Here is a 24617-nt window from a genome sequence, read left to right on the forward strand (position 1 = left end):
ATTCATCCAACCATAGCAACAATTACCATGCTAGGCAAACACTTGAATGAAAACACATCATCCTTTGTGACAATCACATTTATTCACAAACAAAGGAACAGATAACATCTCTCCCAGGTATATAAAATTCGTAAATTGCGCGTTTGAAAAATGTTACATTTTGCATGTCAATTCTGGTTCCCACATAGTCATATTATAAAAATATTATTGAGGTCGACCAACAAACAGCACTAGCACATGATGAGGTGCATATTCTTATACTTAGCTTCGATTCTATGAGATATTCAGTTCAGCATTTGAGAAAACCACTGTGGAATGCTGGGGACAACCCAGAAAACATACAGATAGAGAGCAATTATTATCATTATGGGAAATGGAGGTGACCACAGTTCTGCTGCTGCTGACTATGGAACTAAGGAACACTTTAAAACAGTATTTTAAGATGAGAATCTTCCTGTTGCAAACAATAAATGATATGGGTATTCCATTTCACTGATAACACGCAGCAAGCTGGAACCAGTGACGGGACCTAAAATACTAGCAGCTTTTTGACAACCATGAATGAAATGCAAATTTCTTAAATAACTTACTTAGCAAGAGAAATTTTGTACAAGAGGGCAAGACTGACTAGCTTGACGCAACCACTCATTTTCTTTACACCTAGTTTCTGAGCACAACAAACCCAGCACAAGCATGGATACTTTTTCAATGTCAGGAAACAAAATCAGAAAGAAGACCAGCATCTTAGGATGCAAATCAATTTAAACTTCCCACAACACAGAGTGGAATGCAGAGTTACAAACTTCTGTTTCAGTTCACGAAAGGAAACTAACTAAAAATATGCATTGTCTTATTTCACAAGCATAAAATAAGAGTAAAACTTAACTAAAATATTGCATATATAATAAGCTACCAACAATTAGCCATCATACATTTCTCCTTGATAATTAAATGAATGCTCAATATAAACTTAATAGCTACATGAAGTTCAAAAACATGGCAGAACTGAACAGATACATTTTAAAAGGAGATGAACATGAAAAGGTCAAACTGTTAGGGGAGGGCCTTCAAAGAGGCAAAGGCAAGAAAATAATATCATAATAACTAACTACAAAGTTCCATCAGGAGCATAGAGAGATTGGAATGTAGCAATGCCTGACATTAGAAGTGACTCGATATGTATTTGTTGATGCAACAACTGAACAAAGATTCTAAGAGTAAATCAATTTGAGGGAGGAAGCAAAGTACTGTAATAAAAATAATAAAAGAACAGCTTTGTGCAGTTTCAAATTAACACAAAAAAACACAAGTCAAGTAAATCACAAGACAATCACAATATAATAAATATTGACTAAAAAGAAGCACATGATAGCTCAATACGGAAATAAAGTCTTTATGGAAGAACTATCAAACTACATTCTAAAATGAATGCCAAATTATCAGACTAAAGTGCAGAGGACGTCATGAACTGATAAAACAGGACTTTTCTTGTCTGTCTTGTAATGACAACAAGAGTATTTTCCACGAAAATTTGATGGAGGACGGTTTGAGAAAATGGATGGATTTCGAAAGGCATGAGCAGCACTCTCGCCACCATGAACATGTCCATAATATGATTCAATACAACTCTCTACTTAAAAATCAAAATAGCACACAGGCAAAGTGATTGAACTATTGCCACATGCACACGCTTTTATATTGAAAGCAGTCTATACAGCCTTCATAATGGGAAGACTCAAATTTGAAAGCTGAGCTACTTCTGCAGGGTACAAAATATTCAGGACGGTGAGAATGCAAAGTTTTAAAAGAAAATTCACAACAATTAACTTTGCATGGGTAACACTAGTTCAGACACAACCAATAAAAACTCACAAACGGGTAACAGGGTAAAACTAAAATGCTTCTTAATATTTGTCAAGTCCCCACTGTAACCGGATGGATTTCTGGACCAATATAAATGGAAACTGCTTCTTTGTCTATTTAAAATTACAATAGAAATAAAAATTATAACAGAGAGCATATATTGCTGTTAATATGGGTGTAAAGTTCCCATAAAATATGAGGAAGAACGTTAAGATGAGTATTACTGACAAATAAATATGATATTCTGCGTGTGAGTAGGAACAAAAACTCTGAACACATCTTTTTGCCAGTCGCAAGTACCATAAACAGAATCAAAAACCTCAAAAATGTGAGCAAAATCCTGTATAAGATTCTAACATAAACAACAAGATAAGGTAATACACTTCTCTGAGTAACCACATAAAAGTTATTACAAAGCTTGGCACAGAGGCAATTAAAAAAAAGCACTAAGAGATAAGAAAATGATTTAAAAACCGACTTGCACTTCTTCAACAGTTGAAAATAAGAAAAGGGCAAGAAAGTGCGTCTCAAGTGGCAATAATACCACAAAACTGTTTAACAGCCAGTCATTTGCTAAGAAACAATAACAGATAGTTTCTTGAAAGATTAAAATCAGTACCTACACTCACATTGGCACAGAAAAAAATTAATGACTAATAGCTTAACACCAATAAATATTGATTCATGCATATCCTTTTACCACAAGGAAAACTAATATAACTACCCACATTATCACCCGTCAAAATCCACTTCCCATCTGGCAACACATAAGTGCTACCCAGGCCCTGTTATCACATTGAGTATGATGCGATCCAGCATGCCAAATATAATTTAAAGTAGCACCCTCTGGCTCAGCACAGATCAACAGCACACTGTTTAAGAGGTTCTGATTCATAAAAAAGAATTCCAACAAATCTGCACTAAAACATGGAACACCAAAAAATTGGGATTGGGGGGGAGGGGAATACAGTATTGAAATAATTTTTTTTTAAAAAGTAAATTGAAAATATTAGAAAATTATTGTAACTTTTGACCTTTTAGTTGATTAAAAACAAAAAGAACAATACCAAAACCTACATTGTCTCCTAATTAGTGGTTTTGATACAGAACCTCTCGTATATGCAAAAGAATTCCAATGCCTCATAGCCATAACAGAAAATAAACGCTACCTCAAGTATGAGCACAAGTGGGTAACAAGTGCTTCTTGACTCACACTTCACTGTCCAACCTTATAAAAATACTTCTTCATACAGGCCATAATTAGCTCCATTTGACTTTTTTCACATATAGGATAACTCTACTCACTAACAGAACACCCATCACAATTCTTCCCTTCCAGCAAGTGGGTGAGGCTGTGAGGGGACATCATCTCCACGAAGGAGACCCTTCTTCTCCTCACTAGTTGTGCCACTTGCAGTAGATGCACCAGAATTATACATTGACTCGTACATAGGATTGGAGAAATTACCCTGTAAATAAGAAAAAATGAAATTGACTGACAGGCCAACTTTCATAAGAATATTTTCCATGAATGTAGAAACTTGCCTTAACAATAGAGTCTAGAGTAAAATTATCACCATCATCATCAAGGTCTTCCCTTAGATACATAGGATTGCTGATTTCAACATTTTCAGTCATGCGCTGATGCAGGAAAGATTTACCTCTGAAATGGACAAGATGATTATTACTGTACAAGATAATGAAACTTAAAAATGACCTCAGTAAAAGCACGTCTTTTGCCTTACCCTCGACGAATCCGTTTTGTTACGTAATAAGCAATAGCTACTCCAAGCAGCAAAATTATTAGTATTGTTACAGAAATAATGACACCAGCAGAGGTTCCACTGCCTTCACTGGATGATGGGGAGCTTCCCGTCACTGCAATCTCACAACGTTTGCCAGTGAAGTCCACAGGACATCTGTAAAGAGAACAATTTTAGAAAAATCTGCAAAAGAAACACAGGTGTCGATGCAAAATGAACCTAACCAATAACTGAACAGTTTCTTACATGCAGGTTGGTTGAGGACTGCCATCTGTTTCAGGGCAATGGCCAGAGTTCAAGCAATACCCTGGTTTGCAATGTGAAGTTTGATCACACTTTGATCCAAACCAACCATCCAGGCAAGAACAGGAAGCATTTCCTTTGCCATCGAGATGACATGCTCCTCCATTTTTGCAATAGTTAATACATGCATGATTAGTTCCATAGTATGTTCCGCATTCAGGACCGTTATACTCATCAAGGCATCTGAAGGAAAGAGAAACATCAATATTTAAAAACTTGTAGTAGGAAAAGGGAAGAGCAAAGGATAGATTGATATACAGACCGGCAAACAGGATTCCCGCGGCTCTCAACGCAAGTGCCGCCATTTTTGCACGCCCCTGGACGGCACTTCTGAACAGAATTAGACTGGCACTCCTCTGGTGGGGGGAACACACAAAGGCAATGCTGATCCCTGTCGTCACAAGAACAGTTGCATAGATCTATTTCACACAAAGGACCAGCAAACTTCGGTCCACACTGACAAAACTGTTTCTTGTTTCCCGCTATGCATTTGCCTGTTCACAGATAAACATAAAACCGTGCTTAATGATAAATTATGAATCAGTCATAGGTAATGACAACCATAGACCTCATACATACCCTCATTTTTACAGAAGTCTTTACACTTATCCTTTTCACATTTGTCTCCAGTAAAGCCAGGAGCACAAACACACTTAGGACCACCGCTTGTCATTCTACATGTACTCTAAACACCAAACACAAAATCAGACAATGGACAAATTTGCCTTATTATGAATTATATAATTGTAGACCTACTCACATTTCCTTTACAGAAGCCAACACATTTTGAAATCTCACAGTTTTTCCCTGTGTATCCATTGGAACAGTTACATTTAGGCTCATCACTTTGAAGATAACACGCTCCATTGGGACCACATTTTAAAGTTAGACAATCTTTACAGCGAGGACCTACAGCACACAGGTAAAACACATTTTATAAATTATCATGTAAAAAAAAAACTATCCCCACCTGATATAAAGCTCTAAAATATCATTGGTCATCACTTAAAATACCTGTGAACTGTGGTTGACAAGCACAATAGACCGCTCCATGGCCAGCAGGGATACAAGTGCCGCCATTTTCACAACCACAGTTAGCTAGTGGAATTTCACAACGCTCTCCAGTCCACTGTGGTGGGCAGGTACACTGAAAACATAAAAGAATTGTTGTTATCATGAAACTAAGACATATCTACATTTCAAAAGAAAAATTATAAGAATAAAAGTATGATGAGGCTCACTTTAGGTACTGCTTTTCCTAGCTTTGACTCAACCACAGCATCACAGCGGCCTTGATTTTTACAGAATTCAGAGCACAGATACCTATTGCAATGCTCTCCACCATACATGGGTTCACACACACAACGAGGACCCTCAGCAAATATTTGACATTTACCCATGATACACTTCACATCACATTTTTCTGCTGCTTTTGGTTTGAGGTTGCATTCAACCTGAAATAAGCATATGACATATTATAACAAATCAACTCATTTATAACATCAAGAAGAACTTAAACAGGAAACAAATTAAAAATTTCAATGACTAGTTGCTTGTTTTTAGTTCTCACCATCAGAGCACTGGAAACAGTTGCTAAATAGCCATCGGGGCATAAGCATGTTCTGTTAGTGGTACCTGGGCGGTTGCCTTGTGGAACACAAAGAGCAGAGGGGTGGCAAGGATTTTTCTGACATACATTTAGTGCTGAAAAGGAAGAACTGGTTTAGGAACTTTTCAGAATATTCTTGTCATTACTATGAACATTTATTTTTATGATGGATTTGAAACAAAACATCAAATTAACTTTTCCAGGATATTCTTAAAAATTATAAAAATAAAAAATAAGATTCATTGATATATTTTAAATAAAATTCAAAATGACCAAGTAAATTTACAATTGAGATACTTACATGTCCGAGGGTGCTTGTTCTCCTGTAGCACAACAATATCTGGAGCTCGTTGCTGCTCTCCCTGGTAAAGTACAGTACCATTCACGCCAAAACGACCAAACTTGTCCAATCGTTTCACCATGACTGTCTTCTGGGCACTTAAGCTGACAAATAACTTATCTTCAAAGACGTCAATTTTGTATGGTCTTGTACCTAAAATGTAAAATTTGCCAACATGAAAACAGAACAAAAGGATGAAATGAAAACTAACAGAAGTGAAAAAAATTGCCGAATACCAACCTCTAGGGAACGTTATGACATTCTTCCTAAATTTACCATCAAGGTCTACAGCTTCTATTGTAAGTTTCTTAGCATCCACCCAATAAAGGCGACGGGCCTGATAATCCATTGCTAGGCCAGTAGGCCACAATACATGGTCTCCGACTAATGTATGTCGTCCATGTCCATCCATTTGTGCGCTTTCAATGCGGGCCTTTTTGCCCCAGTCTGTCCAGAATATTTTCCTGCAATTAAAAATGATCAAGGAGTAATCAGAATGGGCTAAGAGGATGGGAAATGTAAATCTTGGTAAGGATGAGTTGACTGTTATTACCCTTCTTGAGGGTCCACCACAATGCTATGAGGTTCCTCTAAATCTGTTTCAATTAGCGTAGCACGTCGAGTCCCATCCAAATTTGCAACCATTACGGCTGGAGTTCCAGAGTCAACCCAAAACAATAGCTTGTGTATCCAATCAATAGACACACCACGAGGATTATCCAACTGTGAGATCTGAAAGTCAAAGAAAAATGGTTTCAAGGAAAGTCTTTCTTTGTCTTTCGAGTTTATGGTAAGAACTTGGTTAAAATATCTTTCTGATTCTAAAAGAGCATCTCCAAATTGAGGCAGGCATCTTGATTCATATGATACAGCGCATTGAAACTCAAAAAGCCTACCGGCGAAAAGTCTCTTACTTAGAATCCAAGAACTACCAGTGTTTGATTTGAAGACTATCAGCTTACCAGAGTACGATTATCATGTTTTATGCTGCGATAATGATGGTCAGAGAAGATAATAGTGTGCTTAGGAGGATTCCAAAATGCATCAATGGATTCAATTTTGTTTGCAGATACAAGTTTTCCTGAGCTAGTCATAAGATCAAGAGCTACGTGTGGTTTATCAAAAATTCTTAACCCTGTGTCTGTTGCAACAATTATCTGAGCAGGAAGACCTAAAACACAATAAAAAGCAGAGGGTTGGCCATCAAAAAAAAAATTATCAATTCAAAAGAAATTTTATGTAACCGACAATGCTTTACCTTTGGCTACACAAGTTTTATTGGCATTGTCGCATGTTTTGTTCCCATTAGAGCATGCAAGAGTATAACCTGAGTGACAATTGCAGGCAGCGAAGGTACTATTACCACGCTTTTTAATGACACACAGTTGAGAACATGTGCCAAACTTGCATGGTGAAGGTGAACAATCACTTTCATCAGAGTTGTCACCACAATCATTCTTTCCATTGCAAATTAAGCTGCTTGGAATGCAATTTTTATTGAGGCAAATAAAATTATTGCCTTGACTACAGTCACCCTTTATGGAGTGACTTTGATTGCCTGTGGACACAAACATCAAGAGTTACTTTCAACACAACCAGTGATTTGTTTAAAAAAAACAAACTACAATGCACAGCTACTCACAAAATCTCTCATCTGAGTGATCTTCACAATCAAAAACTCCATTACACACACTGAATCCAGGGAGGCAAATAACTGATTCATTTCTCCAACATCTGAAAAAGATAAATGAGATACAGAGTCAAATATTTTAAAAGTTTAGTTTAACACATGTTTACCAAAACTCATTTTTACCTGTGGCGCCCTGGTTCACATGCCCACTTTGTACAATTTGTTTCATCCGTGCCATCACCGCAGTCATCATCACCATCACATACCCATGAAGCAGAAACACATTGTTTGTTCAAGCAATGCAACTTGTTCTCTGGACATTGGTTGGGGCAGTCAGTTTCATCAGAACCGTCACTACAATCCACATCACCATCACATTTCCAAGTACTGTGGCAGAAAAATAAATCACAGTTTTATCATGACAAATTCATTTGATGGTAATGAATGAATGATTAGTAATAAGATATGAACCTTGAAATACAATACTGTGGAGATGTGCACTGAAACTCATTGGAACTACAGGTGCGATTGCAATTCATCTCATCTGTGTGGTCATCACAGTTATATTCACCATCACACCTCTGCATACCTGCTATGCATCTACCATCGGAACACCTAAAGAGATAAAAGAAATTGGTGGTGAAAATTGAAAAAAAAGAATCAAAGCGTTTTTAGCAAAACCGACACTTTTACAATTATGGTTACTTCCTCACCTGAATTCTGACTCACTGCAATTACGGGGTTCACAACCAACTTCGTCTGAATTGTCTGCACAATCATTGTCATAGTCACACTTCCAACGCCCCGGGATGCATCTAGGACATGACAGAGACAGATAAGCAACAATGAAAGCAAATAAATTGCAATTTTTTTTAAAAAGATGGCAACTACTAGAGGACGTACTTGTTATTTTTGCATTTGAAGTAGGTGGGATCACAAGTGTGATACTCAGGATTCGAACAATTGGCGGGCTCGTCCTCTCCATTCCGGCAATCACGGTCTCCATCGCAGCGCCACGCCTTCGGGATGCACCGACCAGTGCTGCACCGAAGCTGGTCTGCGGAACAGGTGCGAGATTCGCAGTCCCTTTCGTCAGAACCGTCGGCACACTCTTCATCGCCATCACACACCCAAACATGAGGTATGCATTTTCCATCAGCTTGGCAAGAAAACTGAAAACAGATAGGTAGAGCATTATTAATAAGAAGTAGAGTGAAAAGAAAGTCAGTGTGTTGAAAAGGCAAAGAACTCTGAAAATTAAACGGATTCGCGGGGTAGTCGGTGACCAACTTTTCGACCCATCTGACTGAGCAATTTTGAGGAGGGACTCATCCTCCGAGGGCAAGTCCAGGACAACCTGGAGAAATTTATCAAGAGGGACGGCTCCTTCCATCTGGGTGACAAAAAGAGATCATCAACTTTGGTAATTTACTTGATCTTGTTGGCATGTTTTTGGAGGACAATCCTTCTCATCTTCCCCCAAAGGGCAATCTATCTTGCCATTGCAGCGTAATGAACCAGCTATGCAATGGTCAGATATAGTTCCATTACTATGGCACTTAAATTGGGTGTTCAAACATGTGTACTGTAATAAAACAAACCACAGAGAGATTAAAATAAAATATAACTAACAAGGAAAGTGATATGATGTATCACACATCTGCCTGACAGTTAATACCTTGTCACAATCTTCTTCATCAGAATTGTCTCCACAGTCAGAAGTCCCATCACAAAGATAAGATGGATGGATGCATTTGGTATTACGACACTGGAATTGTCCTGGAGTGCACTCAAACTTGGGACAGTTTGGTGGTTCATCTGAACCATCACCACAGTCATCTTGGCCATCACATTTCCACCAAAACGGAATGCATTTGTAGGTATTTTTGCAAACAATATTGGCAGATGTACAGTTTGCAATACAACTGCGGTTGTCGGGACCAAGTACAAAATTTCCTGGACAAGCACATTGATGCTCGCCATTGGGTCGAAGTAAACAGAGAGTGGAACAGCCTCCATTATTGGCACATGGGTTTTTGGTAACTGGAAGTTGTCGATAGGGATGATAAACATGTATATCCATTGGACGATGTACCATAATGGCAAGACGTTTACAGTCTTGGCCACTGTACTTATGACATCTTTCAACAGCTTTGGTCTCCCAATCTGTCCAATATAAGTAATCTTCAAAAACTGCAAGGGCAAATATGTGGTGTAGCATGAGTCTTGGATTCTTGGCACGACTCATCACAACTCTTCTGTTTTTGCCATCTAAGTCCGAGACTGCTATGTAATCTTCACGTGCGTCTCCCCAAAACAGTTCATTAGTCTCATATGATAGAGTCAACGCATTGGGCCATCCAAGGGAATCATTCACAAGGACGGTGAAACTCGAACCATCCATGCCTGCTTTCCCTATGTACGGGCGATCTCCCCAGTCTGTCCAGTACATATAGCCTTGATGAGGGTCCAGAGTAATAGCTCGTGGTTCTTGAAGGCCAGAGTTAATAAGAATATGCCGATATCGACCATCCAGTTTGGATACTTCAATAGTGTCCAAACCCTTATCACACCAATAAAGATTTTGGCCAACCCAATCAACAGCTAATCCATCAGGGTTCTGAAGTGTAGCCGAATGTAGAACCTGGAAAATATAAGCAGGTGCTTCAGATTTGAAGTTTCTTTTCAGATGAAAGAAATGAGGATTCATGCAGTTATCACAAGTAAGGATTAAACAGAAACATAAACAAAGTAATACCTCATGAGTTGCATTTCCTCCACATTGTCGTTTTATGGTGCTTCCACTTGCTGTTACATCAGACCAATACAAGCATTTTCCTTCCCAATCAAAGTCTAATGCAACTGCATTTGTAAGATTGTGAACTTTAAGGCTTGTTCTACCAGCTAAATCCATTTCCCTGATATAATAACGGTTAGAGAACAGGAGCTTTGCTTCATCACCTACATGGCAGAACACAGGGGAAAAATGTAACATCAAGCAAAACAAAAAAAATGAGTAAAATCATAATGCCAAAAATGAAACAGTGATGAAATATCTCACCAGAGTTTGCTTTGCAGGAATGTTTATCAGGTCTCAGAATATAACGATTGTTACAAGAGCAGACATACGAGCCTACAGTATTGCGGCATTTCTGGCTACAAGGTGACTCCAAACACTCATCAACATCCAGGCATAGTCTGTGATCTCTAGGACTGACTTTATATCCTGGATGACACTGACATTCGTATCCTATTTTTTTGTCGATACATGTATGAGCACAAGTACTATTTTGCTCACATTCATTAATGTCTAAAGAGAAAAAAGAAGACAAGAGTGTAAGAAAGTGATTCAGAATGAATAAAAAAAAAGTCTAAAGTAAAAATAAAAGACCCAAAACAAACTTACTGCAAAGGCGCTCATCACTGAAATCTCCACAATCATCCTGCCCATTGCACAGGAGCGTTTCATTCACACAAAGACCATTATCACAGTGGAACACTTGAGGTCCTTCGCACAACCTATTTGTTGCATTAAGGCATGATGTCCCCTCTTCGTCTGAATTATCTCCACAATCATCCACACCATTACAGGTCCAAGCGGCTAGTACACACTTGGCTCCATTGCGACAGGCAAATTCATTATCTCTACAGCCTTGAAGGCCGCAGAGTTTTGGTTCATCGCTATTATCGCCACAGTCATTTTGCCCGTCACAGTAGTACTCCTAATGAACATACCATAATCCCATTATGTAATGGTATAAATAAATAATAAAAATACAGGTCAGTCAAAATCAGTAAAAAATTAGTAAACCCTACCTGAGGAATACATTTGGCATTGGCACATTGGAAGTGCGTGTCGGCACAAGCGGGCGGTCTGCGCAGGCACTGGTCATTTGAAGTTTCATCTGAGCCATCACCACAGTCGTCCTCACCATCACACACCCATATCGCAGGGATACATTTGACAGTAGAGTTACATTTGAAATTTGGTAGGGTACATGGTCGAGCATTACACTTGAGGTCCTCATCTGAGCCATCTGGACAGTCTGGAGTGCCATCACACTGCCACGAAAGTGGGATGCAATCTTTACTCGTACACTCATACTGGTCATCTCTACACATACTCCCACAATCAGTCTCATCCGAGCTTGGTCCAGTTGAGCTGCTATCACCACAGTCGTCATCACCATCACAGCGCCAGTTATTTGGAATGCAGTTACCATTCTTACACTGGAAGTGAGGGCTTAGACATGGAGCAGGTGAACTAGGACTGGTTGATGGACAATCTTTTTCATCTGAGTTGTCCCAACAGTCATTTTCAGAGTCACAAATCCATGAGGGATTGATGCAAGCTGTTGTTGTGTTGCAATTAATCAATCCTGGGTGCTCAGTACAATTTGGTTTAGGGCAGTTCATTTCATCACTAGCGTCAGGGCAGTCTGCACTCCGATCACAAACATATGAAGCATTGATACAAGCAGCACCATGAGTACATTGGAAATGAGTTTTATCGGAGCACGAACAATTCACTTCATCACTTCCATCCCCACAATCATTATTGTGGTTACATGTTTGATTCATTGGAATACAACGCTTATTGATGCATGTAAAATAGCCCGCACGACACTTTCTCTGGCCACAGTACTGGGGTGCTTCGTCCGAGTTGTCACCACACTGATCAATACCGTCACAAGTCAGATAGTAAGGAATACATCTACCATTGGAACAAGTGAAGGAAGATGATGTACACTCTCCAGAGATTTTGGAGCATAATTTGCCATCAGGGAGAAGTGCAGACCCTGGGAAACAGCTGCATACAACATTACCAGTCACATTTAACCTGCATTTGTGTGCACATCCACCATTAAGGACCTTGCAAGGATTCGCTGCACCTGCAAAGGAAAGCATAAAAAATAGATCGTATAGCAATCAACATGGAAAAAAAAAGAAAAATAAAAGACAACAGTACATACAGTCATTTGTGTCATTTGTCACGGCAACAATAGCCATTGGTCTCTGCACATCTTTTCGAAGAACAACTACATCATCACCAGAAAACTTGTTAACTCGGAGGACTGCATGAAGCACCCAATCCGTCCAAAACAGATAATTGCCATAGACCGCAATATCAAACGGGTGATGTGTGATTATTTCTACTAACACCTGGTCATTGGAAAAGAAAGGTTCCAGTCAATGCAACAGTTAAAACCGGAAGCATGATTCAAAAAAAAAATTTCTTCTTGAATACTCACAACTCTGTTGCTGCCATCATATTCTGCACGTTCAATTTTATCCAAACGAGCATCACACCAATACAACTTTTGAGTGCTGTGCTCTAAAACTAAACCATTAGGCATCCGTATGTCAGTTGAAATAATTGTTTCTACATCAAAACCATTGGTGTATGCTCTTTGAATGCAAGGGTGTACTGAATTCCAGTTTGTCCAGTAAACGCGCCTGAGGAACATTGAAGAAAGATGGTCAAAAGAAGTAGAACCAGGTTTTTCGCACTTTGCCATAATCAATTAATCAAACTTACGCTTCACACGAATCTACAGCTATGCCACGTGGTTTGTCATTTTCTTTGAGCTTGACGATTTGTTCTACCTTAGAGCTATTCGTTGTAAGATTAATTTTGTTAATAGTCAAATCATTGTTGCAAGTCCAATATAAAGTGTTAGTTGATGCATCATAGTCCAACCCCTCTGCAGCACCATGCCCTAAAGTACAACAAATTTATCCATAACAATACCAAAAAGGAAAATCACAGGCCTATACACATTAGTGACATTGTTTGAAACAAGTTTGCTGATAACATCAGACAACATACAAGTAATTGTAATTCACATTATAAAACAGTGACTTACTCTCAATAATGACAGTGTGGTTGGTGCCATTAAAGAAAACACTGTTGATGCTTCCTCTTTGAATATCAGAGTAGAAAATGAGCTTCCGCTTGTAGTCATATGCAAGAGCAATGCTATTTCGCATATATTCTTTGGATTGGATGCTTGGGAATGGAGCATTTAAATTATTTTCATTGGTCATATGGATGCTGTCCAACCGCAGAACGCGGGAGTAGAGCAGGAAGCTGTCATAGTCTATAAGCAACAACAAAAGTTAAATAAATTAAAACAATTTCTAAGATTTTAAAATTAAAGACTTTTGAGTATTTGGATAAGCAAAATTAGTTGTGTCTACCTTCACATGAATGACCATCGCTTGCAACTTTCCCATGAGCACAAGCGCAAACTGGATGTGTTCCATTGTACAAACAAAGCTCTGCACATCCACCATTTTTAATAGCACAAGGATTTGTGCCTTTCTGCTTCAACTTGGAGAAAACCTGCATGCAAGATACAATAGGTAAAATTAAAAACACTCATGCAACAAAAAATTAAATCAAGAGGTAAAATATAGCTTGCACCGCCACAAGGTATTACCTGAATGTCCTTAAGAGAATCACCAATGTCCTTCAGCATGACTGAAAAGTTTGAGAGGTTGGCCAAAGGAGCTGACAAAATACTCCCTCTCTCATAAGTTCTGAAATCAGGAATAAACAATGCTAGACTTTCAAACAATTCAATAAAGATAAGCGCATTTATGATAAGTCTTACGTGTCAATCCAATAGAGAGAGTTGTTGAATACAGTCAGAGCATACGGAGAATCTAGTGAGCGCTCCAGGAGAGCTTCACGGTCCGTGCCATCATAATTTACTCTTTCGATTTTGTGGGTACTTGAGTCACACCAATAAATTTTCTTCCCCTAGAAAAAATCAATTTATAGATGCTTAAGAAAATGATTTTTTAAAAATTAACAACTTTTCCGCTTTTAAATTTATATGAACTTACATCGAAGTCCAAAGTTATGTCATTGATGGCTGCAATGCCCATGTTAACAAGGACTTTCCGGTTGGAACCATCTAAGGCAGCTCGTTCAATACGAGGTTGTTTACCAGCATCACTCCAGAACAAAAGTCCTTGCACTGGATCAACAACTACCGAAGTAGGCTTGTCCAACCCACCAGTGACTACTACATAGCGGAATGATCCATCTAACCTGGACATTTCAATCACATGAACCTTTGGGTCTGTCCAATATAGGTTACCTGTGGAATAAAGAGAAGAAAAGATAACAACTTGCCAAAAAAGATACAAAAAATATTGTTTTCTTTAAAAATTTGCCTCACTCACCTGCTATCCAGTCAACAGCCAATCCTTAGGAAGAAGATAAAAAGATTCACAGAATTATGCTAGATAATGAAAGGTTTATAACAGTAACACAAAGTTTTGAAATAAAGAGTTTGCTCACCAGTCAACCAGTCCATAGGAATAATTTCCATGGATTCAAAATGCTCTACTACCACTTTGCGCCCTGTTCCATCACGACGAATACGTGTAACTGATCCATGATCACTGTCAGCCCAATACAAGTATTCAGATTCTGTAAGTTAGCCACAAGGTAACTTCGTTTATTCAAAGGTTCCAAAACCACAACTTATTTTAACAAAAGGGTAGAACATTATCCTTTTACCTGCGTGAAAGTCTACACTTGCAGCCATTGAAACTCGGGATATAGGACCCAATACCTGAGTTGTGTTGTCTCCTGCTTTCAGGGAAAGTCCTTTGATTTCCCAGTTAATTGAGTAAAGGAGGAAAGATTCAATGCCTGAAGGGAATTGAGAAGAAATTGTGAAACAACAACCAAATTAATAACCAATACATCAAGGGAATGTAAGATATCAAGACTTACCGATACACTTTGTGAGATCAGTTGGGTCAACTATATAACCAGTTCCACAACGGCACACATGTTCAGTAGGTGAGATAGGGAGGCATAAGTGTGAACAATTTCCTTTGTTAACCTTACAAGTATTGCTGCCTTGCTGAATCTCAGGATCATATATACGGAGAGACATGACTTGAACTAAAGAGATATGAGGATGCAACAAAACTAATTTAGTAACAGCGCAAGACAGATTTAAGTGACATAATATTTCCTGCGTACTTAATTTGCTTTAGAAAGCCAAAACAGTCCTGAGTATCAATTATAAATACATGAACTCACTTGTATTAGCTCGAAGAACAGTGTCATTCTTAAGTCCAGAGGTTTTGTTTGCCATATGGATAGCCATGTCATGCAAGTCAGCATAATACAAAAACCCATGATAAACAACAGCAGCAGTAGGAACAGCTTCTTGCTTCAACGGGACATCCAGAGTCTGCTTGCTTTTGAAGTCATAGTACTGTATGGTTTTTCTCCAAACATTGACCCAATATAAACGCCAATCATCCAAATCCATAGACAAGCCTTAAACAGAAAAGAAAGTTATTAATACGTATGTTTTTTTTTTTAAATACTTAAATGATGACATAATCAGGTGCAAAAAGAAGGCATTGGCATTGACCACCATTAAGACACGTCAATCAAAGTGAAGTTTATGAACAAGAATACAAATGCAAAACTCAAAAATTAGGCCAAACAGGGACTTTTGAGCATGCTAAAATCTATCCCCATGAAAATTGATAATTAACAAAAATGTTTGAAGGGAACAGACCTTCATAGTGTAATAAAAAATTTGCTCCAAGATGCTCAACAAATGCTTTGGAAGCAGACATTTGAACAAAATGAGGGTTAAATATGATACATTAGAGGAACATGCCATTCAAAAAGCTCATGTTCAACAGGCCATCTTCACCAACGTGCCAACCATGCAATTGTACTGGAAGGCTTTGCTTACAAATCCAACTGTTTAATTGTTCCATCACACTTTCTTGACCCATAATCAGCGGCAAGATCCCATGATAAACTGCTCTCACCTTTTTTCCTACAGCAAGTACACAAACATTGATGCTAATTTTTAAATCTTAATGCAGCAAATAAAATGTAAAGCAGCCAAGTAAACTAGTGTGTATTGAAAAATAATTCCTAACTTTTAACTCAAGCTAACTATAGTTAATCATGTAAATCTCCTAAAGTAATTTAACTGTGCTGAAAGAATTAATAACAGTAATAGGGGTAGTATTGAGTATACTTACTTCTAAGAGCAACACTTGCCACATCCTCTACTTTAGAGACCAAAGTATGACGACCACTTCCATCCATATTGGCTTCTTCAATAATGTAGGTTGTTCCCCGAACATGACTGAAGTACAATTTTCCTCTTGTAGGATCTAGAGCTAATGACTTAATTTGAGCATGCTCAGATTTTGTCAATTTTCCATCAGACTCCGTGCTATCATGATTCTCTCCGTAATCTGAAGGTGGCAAAGTTGTTATTGAAGGTGTGGGTTGTGTTGTTACAGGATGAGATGAAGCTGTTTCGTTTTCTGGTACTTTATTTGGAATAGTTATTATTCCAGTAATTATGTATTCTCCTTCCAAATTGCAAACCAATATCTGATTGTATGAGGGACCAGCAGAAGTCACATACATGTTCCCCGATATCCAATCAATCGCAAAACCAGTAGGGGAATCAATGCCTGATAAAAGAAACAGTAAGATATTAAGAAAGAAAAAAAAAACAGAGAAAGGAAAACCGACTAAGATAACAGTTCAAGGTAGATATAAAAAAATTGATAGGACATACCTGTATCAATAATACTCTCTGCACCCCCACCAGTAAGGCCTGTGCGCTTTACTTCATTGACTTGCACATCAGTCCAATATATTTTTTTAGTGCTTGCTACAAAATCGAGCTGTGATGGTGAAAGCACTTGAGGGAGGCTTATAGTGGGTATTGTGTGGAAATAAGGCATTTTTAAATCGACACCTCTGATTTCATTGGCTCGAGAGAATAGGAGAACCTGCTCATTCACTGCAACATTCGCAAAACAAAGAAGGACAGACATCACCACTTTCACATAGATCATGCACACAAACCCTTACAACTTCCAAACATCTAAAGAGAGTTAATATTAAAACACAGTATGTGATTAACTCAAGGGTGCAGCTTACCGACACATGTATGGTTATCTTTATCTAATCTCATAACATGAGGGCAGTCACATTTGTAGGTGTTGTTAACACTTAGCAAGCAAAGATGTGAGCAATTTCCGTTATTGGTGCCACATGGGTTGAAATTTCCTGTAGAACATAAATATTAAATGAAACCGATAAATTAGAAAGATTCTTAAGTTTAAACATGTAACTTTTCTCCCCACCTTTAGGTTGCCTACTAGGATGAAGAATTTGGATATCAAATGGTTGTGTCAGAGTTCTTTGAATCACTGTTAAATCAGTGCCATTCCATTTGTTAGCACGGTTTACTGAATTTGTTCTCCAGTCCGTCCAGTAGACATAGTTGTCAAACAATGCTATAGCAAATGGATGTGACAAAGTTTCATGATTTCGAATGACAGTCCGAATATCCTGACCCTCATAAGTGGCTGTATGTATTGAGTCTGAGCGAGCATCAATCCAGTATATACGTTGTAATTGGTAGTCTAATGTCAGCCCGTTAGGCCAAGCACCATCAGCAATTTGATCCACAGCAACCACCTTTTTTCTCAGATCTCCACTCATGCTGCACCTCTCAATGCGTGGGTTATTTGCATCCCAATCAGTCCAAAACAATAAGCTAGTTGAAGAGGAAAAAATTAGTTAGAACTGGAACTAAATGACACAAGTTTATCAAAGAAATTGAAATTTGGCTTACCCATAGCGAGGGTCCAAAGCAATGGCTCTTGGTGACTCCATGTCTCCAGCAACTAGAGTGCGACGAAAGCTTCCATTTAATTTTGCAACTTCAATTTGGTCCAAATTGCTTTCTACCCAATACAGATTCTGACCAATCCAGTCAACAGCAAGTCCCTCAGCAGTTGAGAGGCCAGTTTGAACAACGACTTCTATGTTACTCAAGGAACCTCCAACTAGCGTTCCACGATAAATTTTATCATCAATTACATCTGTCCAGAAGATTTTGTCTTCAGTCTCTGAATGATAGAAATCCAGAGCAATCGTATTTTTGAGGCTGGAAATGAGAGCCTTCGGGCTTTGCGAATGTAAGTCAACACCACGCAGTTCATGACGGTTGCTAAATATGACAAAGGGAGTGGCTTTATCTGTAAAAGAAAACATCAGTAGTCACACTCAAGATACAATAATATTAGGTCACCAAATTAAGAATATACTGACCAGTGCTTTTGCAAGAAAACCCATCAGCTTGCAAAGCGTAACCAGGGTTGCACTTGCACTTATGTTTGGATTTAATTGGTTCACAACTATGTGCACAAACACCCCAAGTTTCACATGGGTGAGAAAAACTGCATGTGAATCCATCTGGTTGCAAATGCAGGGATGGAGGACAATAACATAAAATACCCTCAGGAGTATTTTGACACAAGTGAGAACATTCAGAAGAAGATCCACACAATTCAAGGTCTGAAAAATTAATCAAAATTAATACCAGATGTGTTTTTACTATAAATAAAATCACAGTTTATAAAAAAAAGTGTACAAAAAGGAAAGGAGAGAAAGAGATAGAAAGAAAACAGAGAAAACTCACCACACTGGCCTCCTTCATCTGATAAATCAGTACACTTAGCCTCTCCATCACAGAATTCGTCAATTTGAATACATTTGGTGCGGTTGTCACAATACTGGGCAGGAGGTTCACACTCCAGAGAACCATTTTGAGAATGGTGCTTGTGGCAATCATGGCCATGACAATTTACTAAAGGATCCCCCAAAAATAATGCAAATTTTTAGAAACCAAATAAACAAGTTTACTAAGCGAAGAGAGGGAAGAACATTGAAAGCTTACCACACGACCATTCATCAGATCCATCTAGACAGTCTCTTTGGCCGTCACATTGCAGCTTTGCCGGAATACAGAAGCTGTCATTACAAGCGAACTCAGAGGGCTCACAATGAGAAGTGTGTGTGGGTACCAAAGAAGTTGGACAGTTAGCCTCATCACTACCATCCCCACAATCATTTGTTCCATCACATTTGAAGCTCAGTGGCAAGCATTGATTGTTGTGAGCACAGTACAACTTAAAAGAAAACAACAACAAAAACAGATGTTTGAACAGAACATGGATAAACACTGCAATTGGTCACCAATAATGCAAATAATTATTTAAAATTCAAGTAACATACCATTGTTGAATTATTACATGCTTGAGGGCAATCGAGTTCATCACTCTGATCTTGGCAATCATCATCCCCATCACAGTAATGATCATAAGGGATACACTTTTTATTAGCACATGTGAATTGTGATGGATGACATTCTATAACAAAGAGTACTTGTAGAACAATCACTTTATTTTTATAATGCCAGAACAATTATTAATAGAAATACATACGGCAATTGCTATGTTCATCTGAAGGGTCATTTTCTCCACAATCTAACTCAGTGTCACATGTCCAAGTCATTGGAATGCAGCGTCCAGATATTTTACAAGTGAACTGTTCAGGTGGACATGTTATATTTCCACATCGAGAAACATCTTCATCTGTACCATCTCGGCAGTCTTTGTCACCATCACAAACCCATGCATTTCTGATGCAGGAATTTCCATCACACTTAAAGTTAGTTTCACAATCCAGCTCATCTGCAGATAATTAAAATTTTAGTTCATGACATTAAGGCATCAGACAATGAGGATAACACACACATGACATTACTTACAATGAGCAGGGACTAGAGGTGGAGCCTCCCCACAAATACCACCTATGGCAGTATCTTCATCAGAACCATCTGGGCAATCTTTGCGCTTATCACAGACAGAGTGGCGGTCAATACATGTTACATTATCAGCGCACATAAATTGGCCAGCATGGCAATGAAATGGAGCAGTATAGTTCTGATTGTGGACACATTTTTTCCCCATTAAGTCAAATCCATCTTGACAAGCACAGACCAATCCAGAGGGAGATATGAGGCAAAGGTGATCACATCCATTGTTGTCCTTTGTTGCGCAGTCATTGGCGCCTGTGAACAGGGAAAAAAAGGTGAAATAAAACTTAACCAAAACATTGTTAACTCCTTTAAAATGTACCCCTCACCCTCTTGAGTGCTATTATCAAACACTCGTAGCTCATAAAGAGGATGGTTTTCAACACTCAGTGTGGTAACTGTGAGGTTGTTAAGATCAGTCATGTTCAAACGTTGTACAGTTCCATTCTGAAACTCAGTCCAGTAAAGGAAATTGTCACTATGAGCCAAACCATAAGGGTGTTCCATTGGGGCTTTATCAAAGATCACCTACAACATTAAACATCCATAAGTTTGATAAGATTCAAAGAACAAAACACAGAAGAAAATAATGACAGCAGTATGAGGTACCTTGCGATCCTTCCCATTAGTTCGAATGCGTTCAATCCTGTCATGGTATGCATCACACCAATATAGCCATTTGCCACCGTAGTCAATGCTTAAGCCATTGGGCCAGTGTACATTCTCAACAACAAAAGCTTCTCGTTTACTACCATCCATTCCTGCACGCTCAATCTTCCCCTTTTGGGTCTGCACTGTAGCCCAATCTGACCAATACATAAAGCTGAACAAGGAACGTCAGAAATTATATAATCTGTTGAGTTAAATATGTTTAAAAGTAGAAACTTATTCAACATAATATAATAACTTACCCCGCTCTTGGGTCCAAAACAATAGCACGAGGGTGATGCATCTGCCCTTGTATGAGAACTTTTCTCTGAGACGGGTCTGCTATTCGGGCAACACTGATTGCTTGAAGGCCTTCATCACTCCAATAGATATTACCACTAAGCCAATCGACAGCAAGACCTTCACAGTTGTCAATCCCTTGGTCTAGAAGAACCTCTTTTTTCCCACCCGAGACCTTGCGACGCATAATTGCATAGCTATTATTTGGTCTGTAATGAAACACAATGAAACAATAAAATTCACCTTAAAATTGTAATAAGCTTGTTGCCCACATACACTCTAGAATTTACTTACGTTGCGTGTGTGAAATAGATGTACTGAGTTTTCACATCATAATCTAATGCTTTAGATCTATTGACATCTAAAATTGGGTATGTTACTTCTGATTTTTTAGTGCTTGGTTTAAGAGATATTCCCTTTACCATACCAGGCCGCCCAGCTCCATAAATGAGAAACTTTGTCTGATTGGCAACTGCACATGACTTCTGATCAGGTCCTAACTTGAAACCAGGTTGACACAAGCATTGATTTTGAGCATTGCCTTTCTTCCATGCAGAAATACACAAGTGCTGGCAGCCTCCATTATTGTCTTTGCAAGGATGGGGAACATCAGGTTGTTTTTGACGATGATACACATTGATGGAAAATGGTCGGCTGGTGTTGCTGATAATAGTATGTTCAGAAGTGAATTTGTGCAGACGTATCACACTGTAGCTCCTCCAACTTGTCAAGTAAAGATAGTTTTCAAAAATAGCAACATCAAAAGAGTTCTGAACTGGAACACCTCTTCGCAACATTTTCCTGTTGTTGCCATCATAATCCACTCTTTCAACACAATCTAAGAATGTATCCACCCAATAAACATGCTGGTTGGGAAAATCAACAGTGACTCCATAGGGATACACAATACGTCGATCAACCAAAGTTTTCCTTTCAGTTCCATCCATCAATGATCTCTCAAGGCTTGGGTGAGCAGTGCCCCATTTTGTGAAAAACATATAACCTCTTGTCGGGTCAAGTGCAATGCCTCGAGGTTTGCCAATGTTGACATCCACAATGATGGTGCAGGCTTGCAGTGTACCATTGCACAAAAAAATCACCTCATGAGTATCATCCAGGAAATACCAATTTCCAGACACCCAATCCAAAGCAAATTGAGTTACAGTCTCATATGAGTACATAGACGGATTTGGCATATCCCATGGCTGATCTAAGTGATCAATATTGGCACACTGAAGACGCTTGTAATCTTTTATGAAACACATTGTTTGGTTGCGGTGATCGAATGACAAGGCTTGAGTCTGATGCCGGGTAATGAGGTGGCTATTTGGCCAAATTGATCCATTGAGAGAAATGCGCCGAATATCATCAGCAGAGGTGAGCAGTATGCTTGCATTTTCACTTTCTGGAGCTGAAATTTAGAATTAAAACTTTAACATTGCAACAGCTGAATAAGAAATTTAAATGAATCACAGCAAATGTAAAAAAATTACTCACTGTTGATAGCAAAACATGAATTTCCGTCTTTTCTATAACCTGGGACACAGCTGCATTCAAAGGAGCCTATAAGGTTTTTGCAGCGTTGATCACAAGAACCATCTAGTTCACACTCATTAAGATCTACAGAGGCAAAAATTTTATTCGTATGATTAAAGTAACAAAGATAATTAAAAATATATATTGAATCCAAATGACATGCAGAGCACTTACCAACACAAACAGTTCCATTTGCCTGTTTTCCTTTACCACAGTAGCACAATGGGCCTTGAGAGCTTGGCTTGCATTTATCTTCACATTTGATACTGTCACACATAGTAGTGTTTTCTGAAAAATAAACAATGGTGTGGATAGTAGTATGACTGCAGTAAAGCTGCAATAAAAGGTCATGACATCAACTGAGCACTTACTGCAAAATTCTCCTTCATCTTCACCATTTGGGCAGTCATGTGTACCATCACACATTAACTGAATCTGCTTGCACGTATCAGTTGATCCACACCTAATAAAGTTAGCTGGGCAGTTGTTTTCTGGAAAGCCTAAAGTGAGGGGAAAATGAATGAAGAATAAATAATTTGATAGAGAAATGTATGAGGAAGTGAAAATTGAAAATCAAATCGTTGAAAAGATGCATACATGTGTCTAAAGGATCTTCATCTGAATTGTCATTGGGACCACAATCTGGTTCACCATCACAGGTCCAGCCTTGTGGAATACATTTCCTTGTTACAGCACACATGAACTGAAGGGAGCGGCATGTCACAGGAGCTAGAAGGCACAACAGTGAAATTAACACAAACTGCCTTTTCCAAATACTACTAATGTATCAGAATAATCCACGTACGACAATCAGAAGGCTCATCGGATCCATCAAAACAATCTGGGCGTCCATTGCACTTTCGACGCCGAGGAATACATCTGCCATCACCACATTGAAATTGCTCTTGGGAACAGTTTTCTTGAACTACAGCTAGAAAAAAAATTTTCTTTGAGTTTGGGATCATTGGAAATTATAAGTAAAATGGTATACTTCACAGTTGAATAACAAGCATGTGTTTGTTGTCAGCTAATGAACTACATTTATTAGCAAAGAGAAAGAGAAAACTGGCAAAGGGGTAATCTAATCAAGGGAAATTTGAGAGTGATAAAATTAGTAAATACAATATCAGGGATAGTGTGGCAAAAGTTATGAATGAACATTTATTTTATATTTTCAAAAGTAACAGAGCAATGGTTTGGTTTCTATTGAAAACCAACCATTTTTAATATACATGAAAACTTATATGTCCATAAAATTTAAGTAACAAATAATGAAATGGCCTTAGGCATGAGGCAAACTATGAAATAGGAGGTCCACATGTAACACAGTGTGTGTATTGAAACTCGTGTAAACTAAGTATCTTTTTTATTTGCAATGTTTCGGTTGTAAATGAAAAATAACAAACCAACAGGAAATGGTACATAAAAACAAGTACTCTTCTTACCCTTTGTCGGCCCATCTTGTGTCTCTTGAGTACATACTAGCTGTAGGCAGACCAGGAAGTAACTGATCCAGAACAGTCTAAGTATCATTTTACCACACCGGCAATTCGCCGAATAAGATACTCATAAAGCGATATTGTTGGTCGTCATCCTTCACTTAATCAGTTCAATTGATAAGAGAAGAAGCTAAGCCTAAACAAATCAACAAATCACAGTAAACAGCCCGCTAGTGGCGCTCGAGTCACGGTCAACACGATCGCGATTTGGGTTTGTTTTTCAAACGGACCTAACCTCTCCGTAACCGGGATTTCATGAATGCACACCGTGCCACCTATCGGCCGCTCGGGGAAGCCCAGGGCGCGCGCGAGGGAGCGCGGTGCGGCTCGCTGTTGGTGCAAGAGAGATGGAGCGTGTGGAGGTTGGGCGGATCTCCAGGAGGTGGCAGCACTAAGCAGTTGCCCGGTAAGCTGCAGTTAGACCAGATAGATACGATATT

General features: G+C 38.7%; 1 protein-coding gene across 2 annotated transcripts; it reads right to left on the minus strand.

Annotated features, from left to right (window-relative positions):
• Positions 1 to 60: 60 nt before the first annotated feature.
• LOC117646408 (prolow-density lipoprotein receptor-related protein 1) lies at positions 61 to 24387 on the minus strand. Of its 2 annotated transcripts, none has more exons than XM_034387305.1 (60): positions 24124 to 24387; positions 23484 to 23609; positions 23276 to 23407; positions 23050 to 23178; positions 22853 to 22966; positions 22640 to 22762; positions 21437 to 22553; positions 21106 to 21351; positions 20804 to 21017; positions 20524 to 20722; positions 20147 to 20449; positions 19821 to 20069; positions 19612 to 19745; positions 19274 to 19505; positions 19016 to 19183; positions 18646 to 18891; positions 18167 to 18572; positions 17673 to 18088; positions 17467 to 17595; positions 17099 to 17326; positions 16548 to 16991; positions 15577 to 15819; positions 15262 to 15435; positions 15043 to 15177; positions 14821 to 14952; positions 14703 to 14726; positions 14361 to 14617; positions 14126 to 14274; positions 13952 to 14051; positions 13710 to 13854; positions 13376 to 13609; positions 13048 to 13228; positions 12761 to 12965; positions 12482 to 12671; positions 11325 to 12400; positions 10915 to 11230; positions 10570 to 10818; positions 10267 to 10469; positions 9187 to 10152; positions 8941 to 9093; positions 8412 to 8680; positions 8222 to 8323; positions 7980 to 8123; positions 7692 to 7895; positions 7521 to 7612; positions 7137 to 7436; positions 6841 to 7049; positions 6432 to 6610; positions 6119 to 6342; positions 5840 to 6031; positions 5500 to 5633; positions 5171 to 5383; positions 4944 to 5076; positions 4690 to 4838; positions 4509 to 4614; positions 4192 to 4423; positions 3873 to 4112; positions 3609 to 3782; positions 3409 to 3526; positions 61 to 3332 (listed from the first exon to the last, which is right to left on the minus strand). In XM_034387305.1, exons 1-60 carry the CDS (start codon positions 24209 to 24211, stop codon positions 3183 to 3185), a joined length of 14139 nt encoding a protein of 4712 aa, XP_034243196.1. In that variant the 5' UTR covers positions 24212 to 24387; the 3' UTR covers positions 61 to 3182. The 2 variants fall into 2 exon arrangements, with proteins under 2 accessions (XP_034243196.1, XP_034243195.1); XM_034387304.1 differs by having other exon boundaries at positions 17099 to 17329.
• Between the last annotated feature and the right edge of the window lie 230 nt (positions 24388 to 24617).

The sequence above is a fragment of the Thrips palmi genome, unplaced genomic scaffold, assembly GCF_012932325.1.
Source record: "Thrips palmi isolate BJ-2018 unplaced genomic scaffold, TpBJ-2018v1 HiC_scaffold_19, whole genome shotgun sequence".
Lineage (NCBI taxonomy): Eukaryota > Metazoa > Arthropoda > Insecta > Thysanoptera > Thripidae > Thrips > Thrips palmi.

Bases quoted from the DNA above. Each gene is read 5' to 3' on its own strand.
- LOC117646408 (XM_034387304.1), bottom strand. From the start codon at position 24,211: ATGATACTTAGACTGTTCTGGATCAGTTACTTCCTGGTCTGCCTACAG. The intron at 10,153-10,266 runs GTATTACTTTGT...TATATTTTCCAG, and splicing joins GAGGAAATGCAACTCATGAG to GTTCTACATTCGGCTACACT. The intron at 4,615-4,689 runs GTGAGTAGGTCT...TTTGGTGTTTAG, and splicing joins TTGGCTTCTGTAAAGGAAAT to AGTACATGTAGAATGACAAG.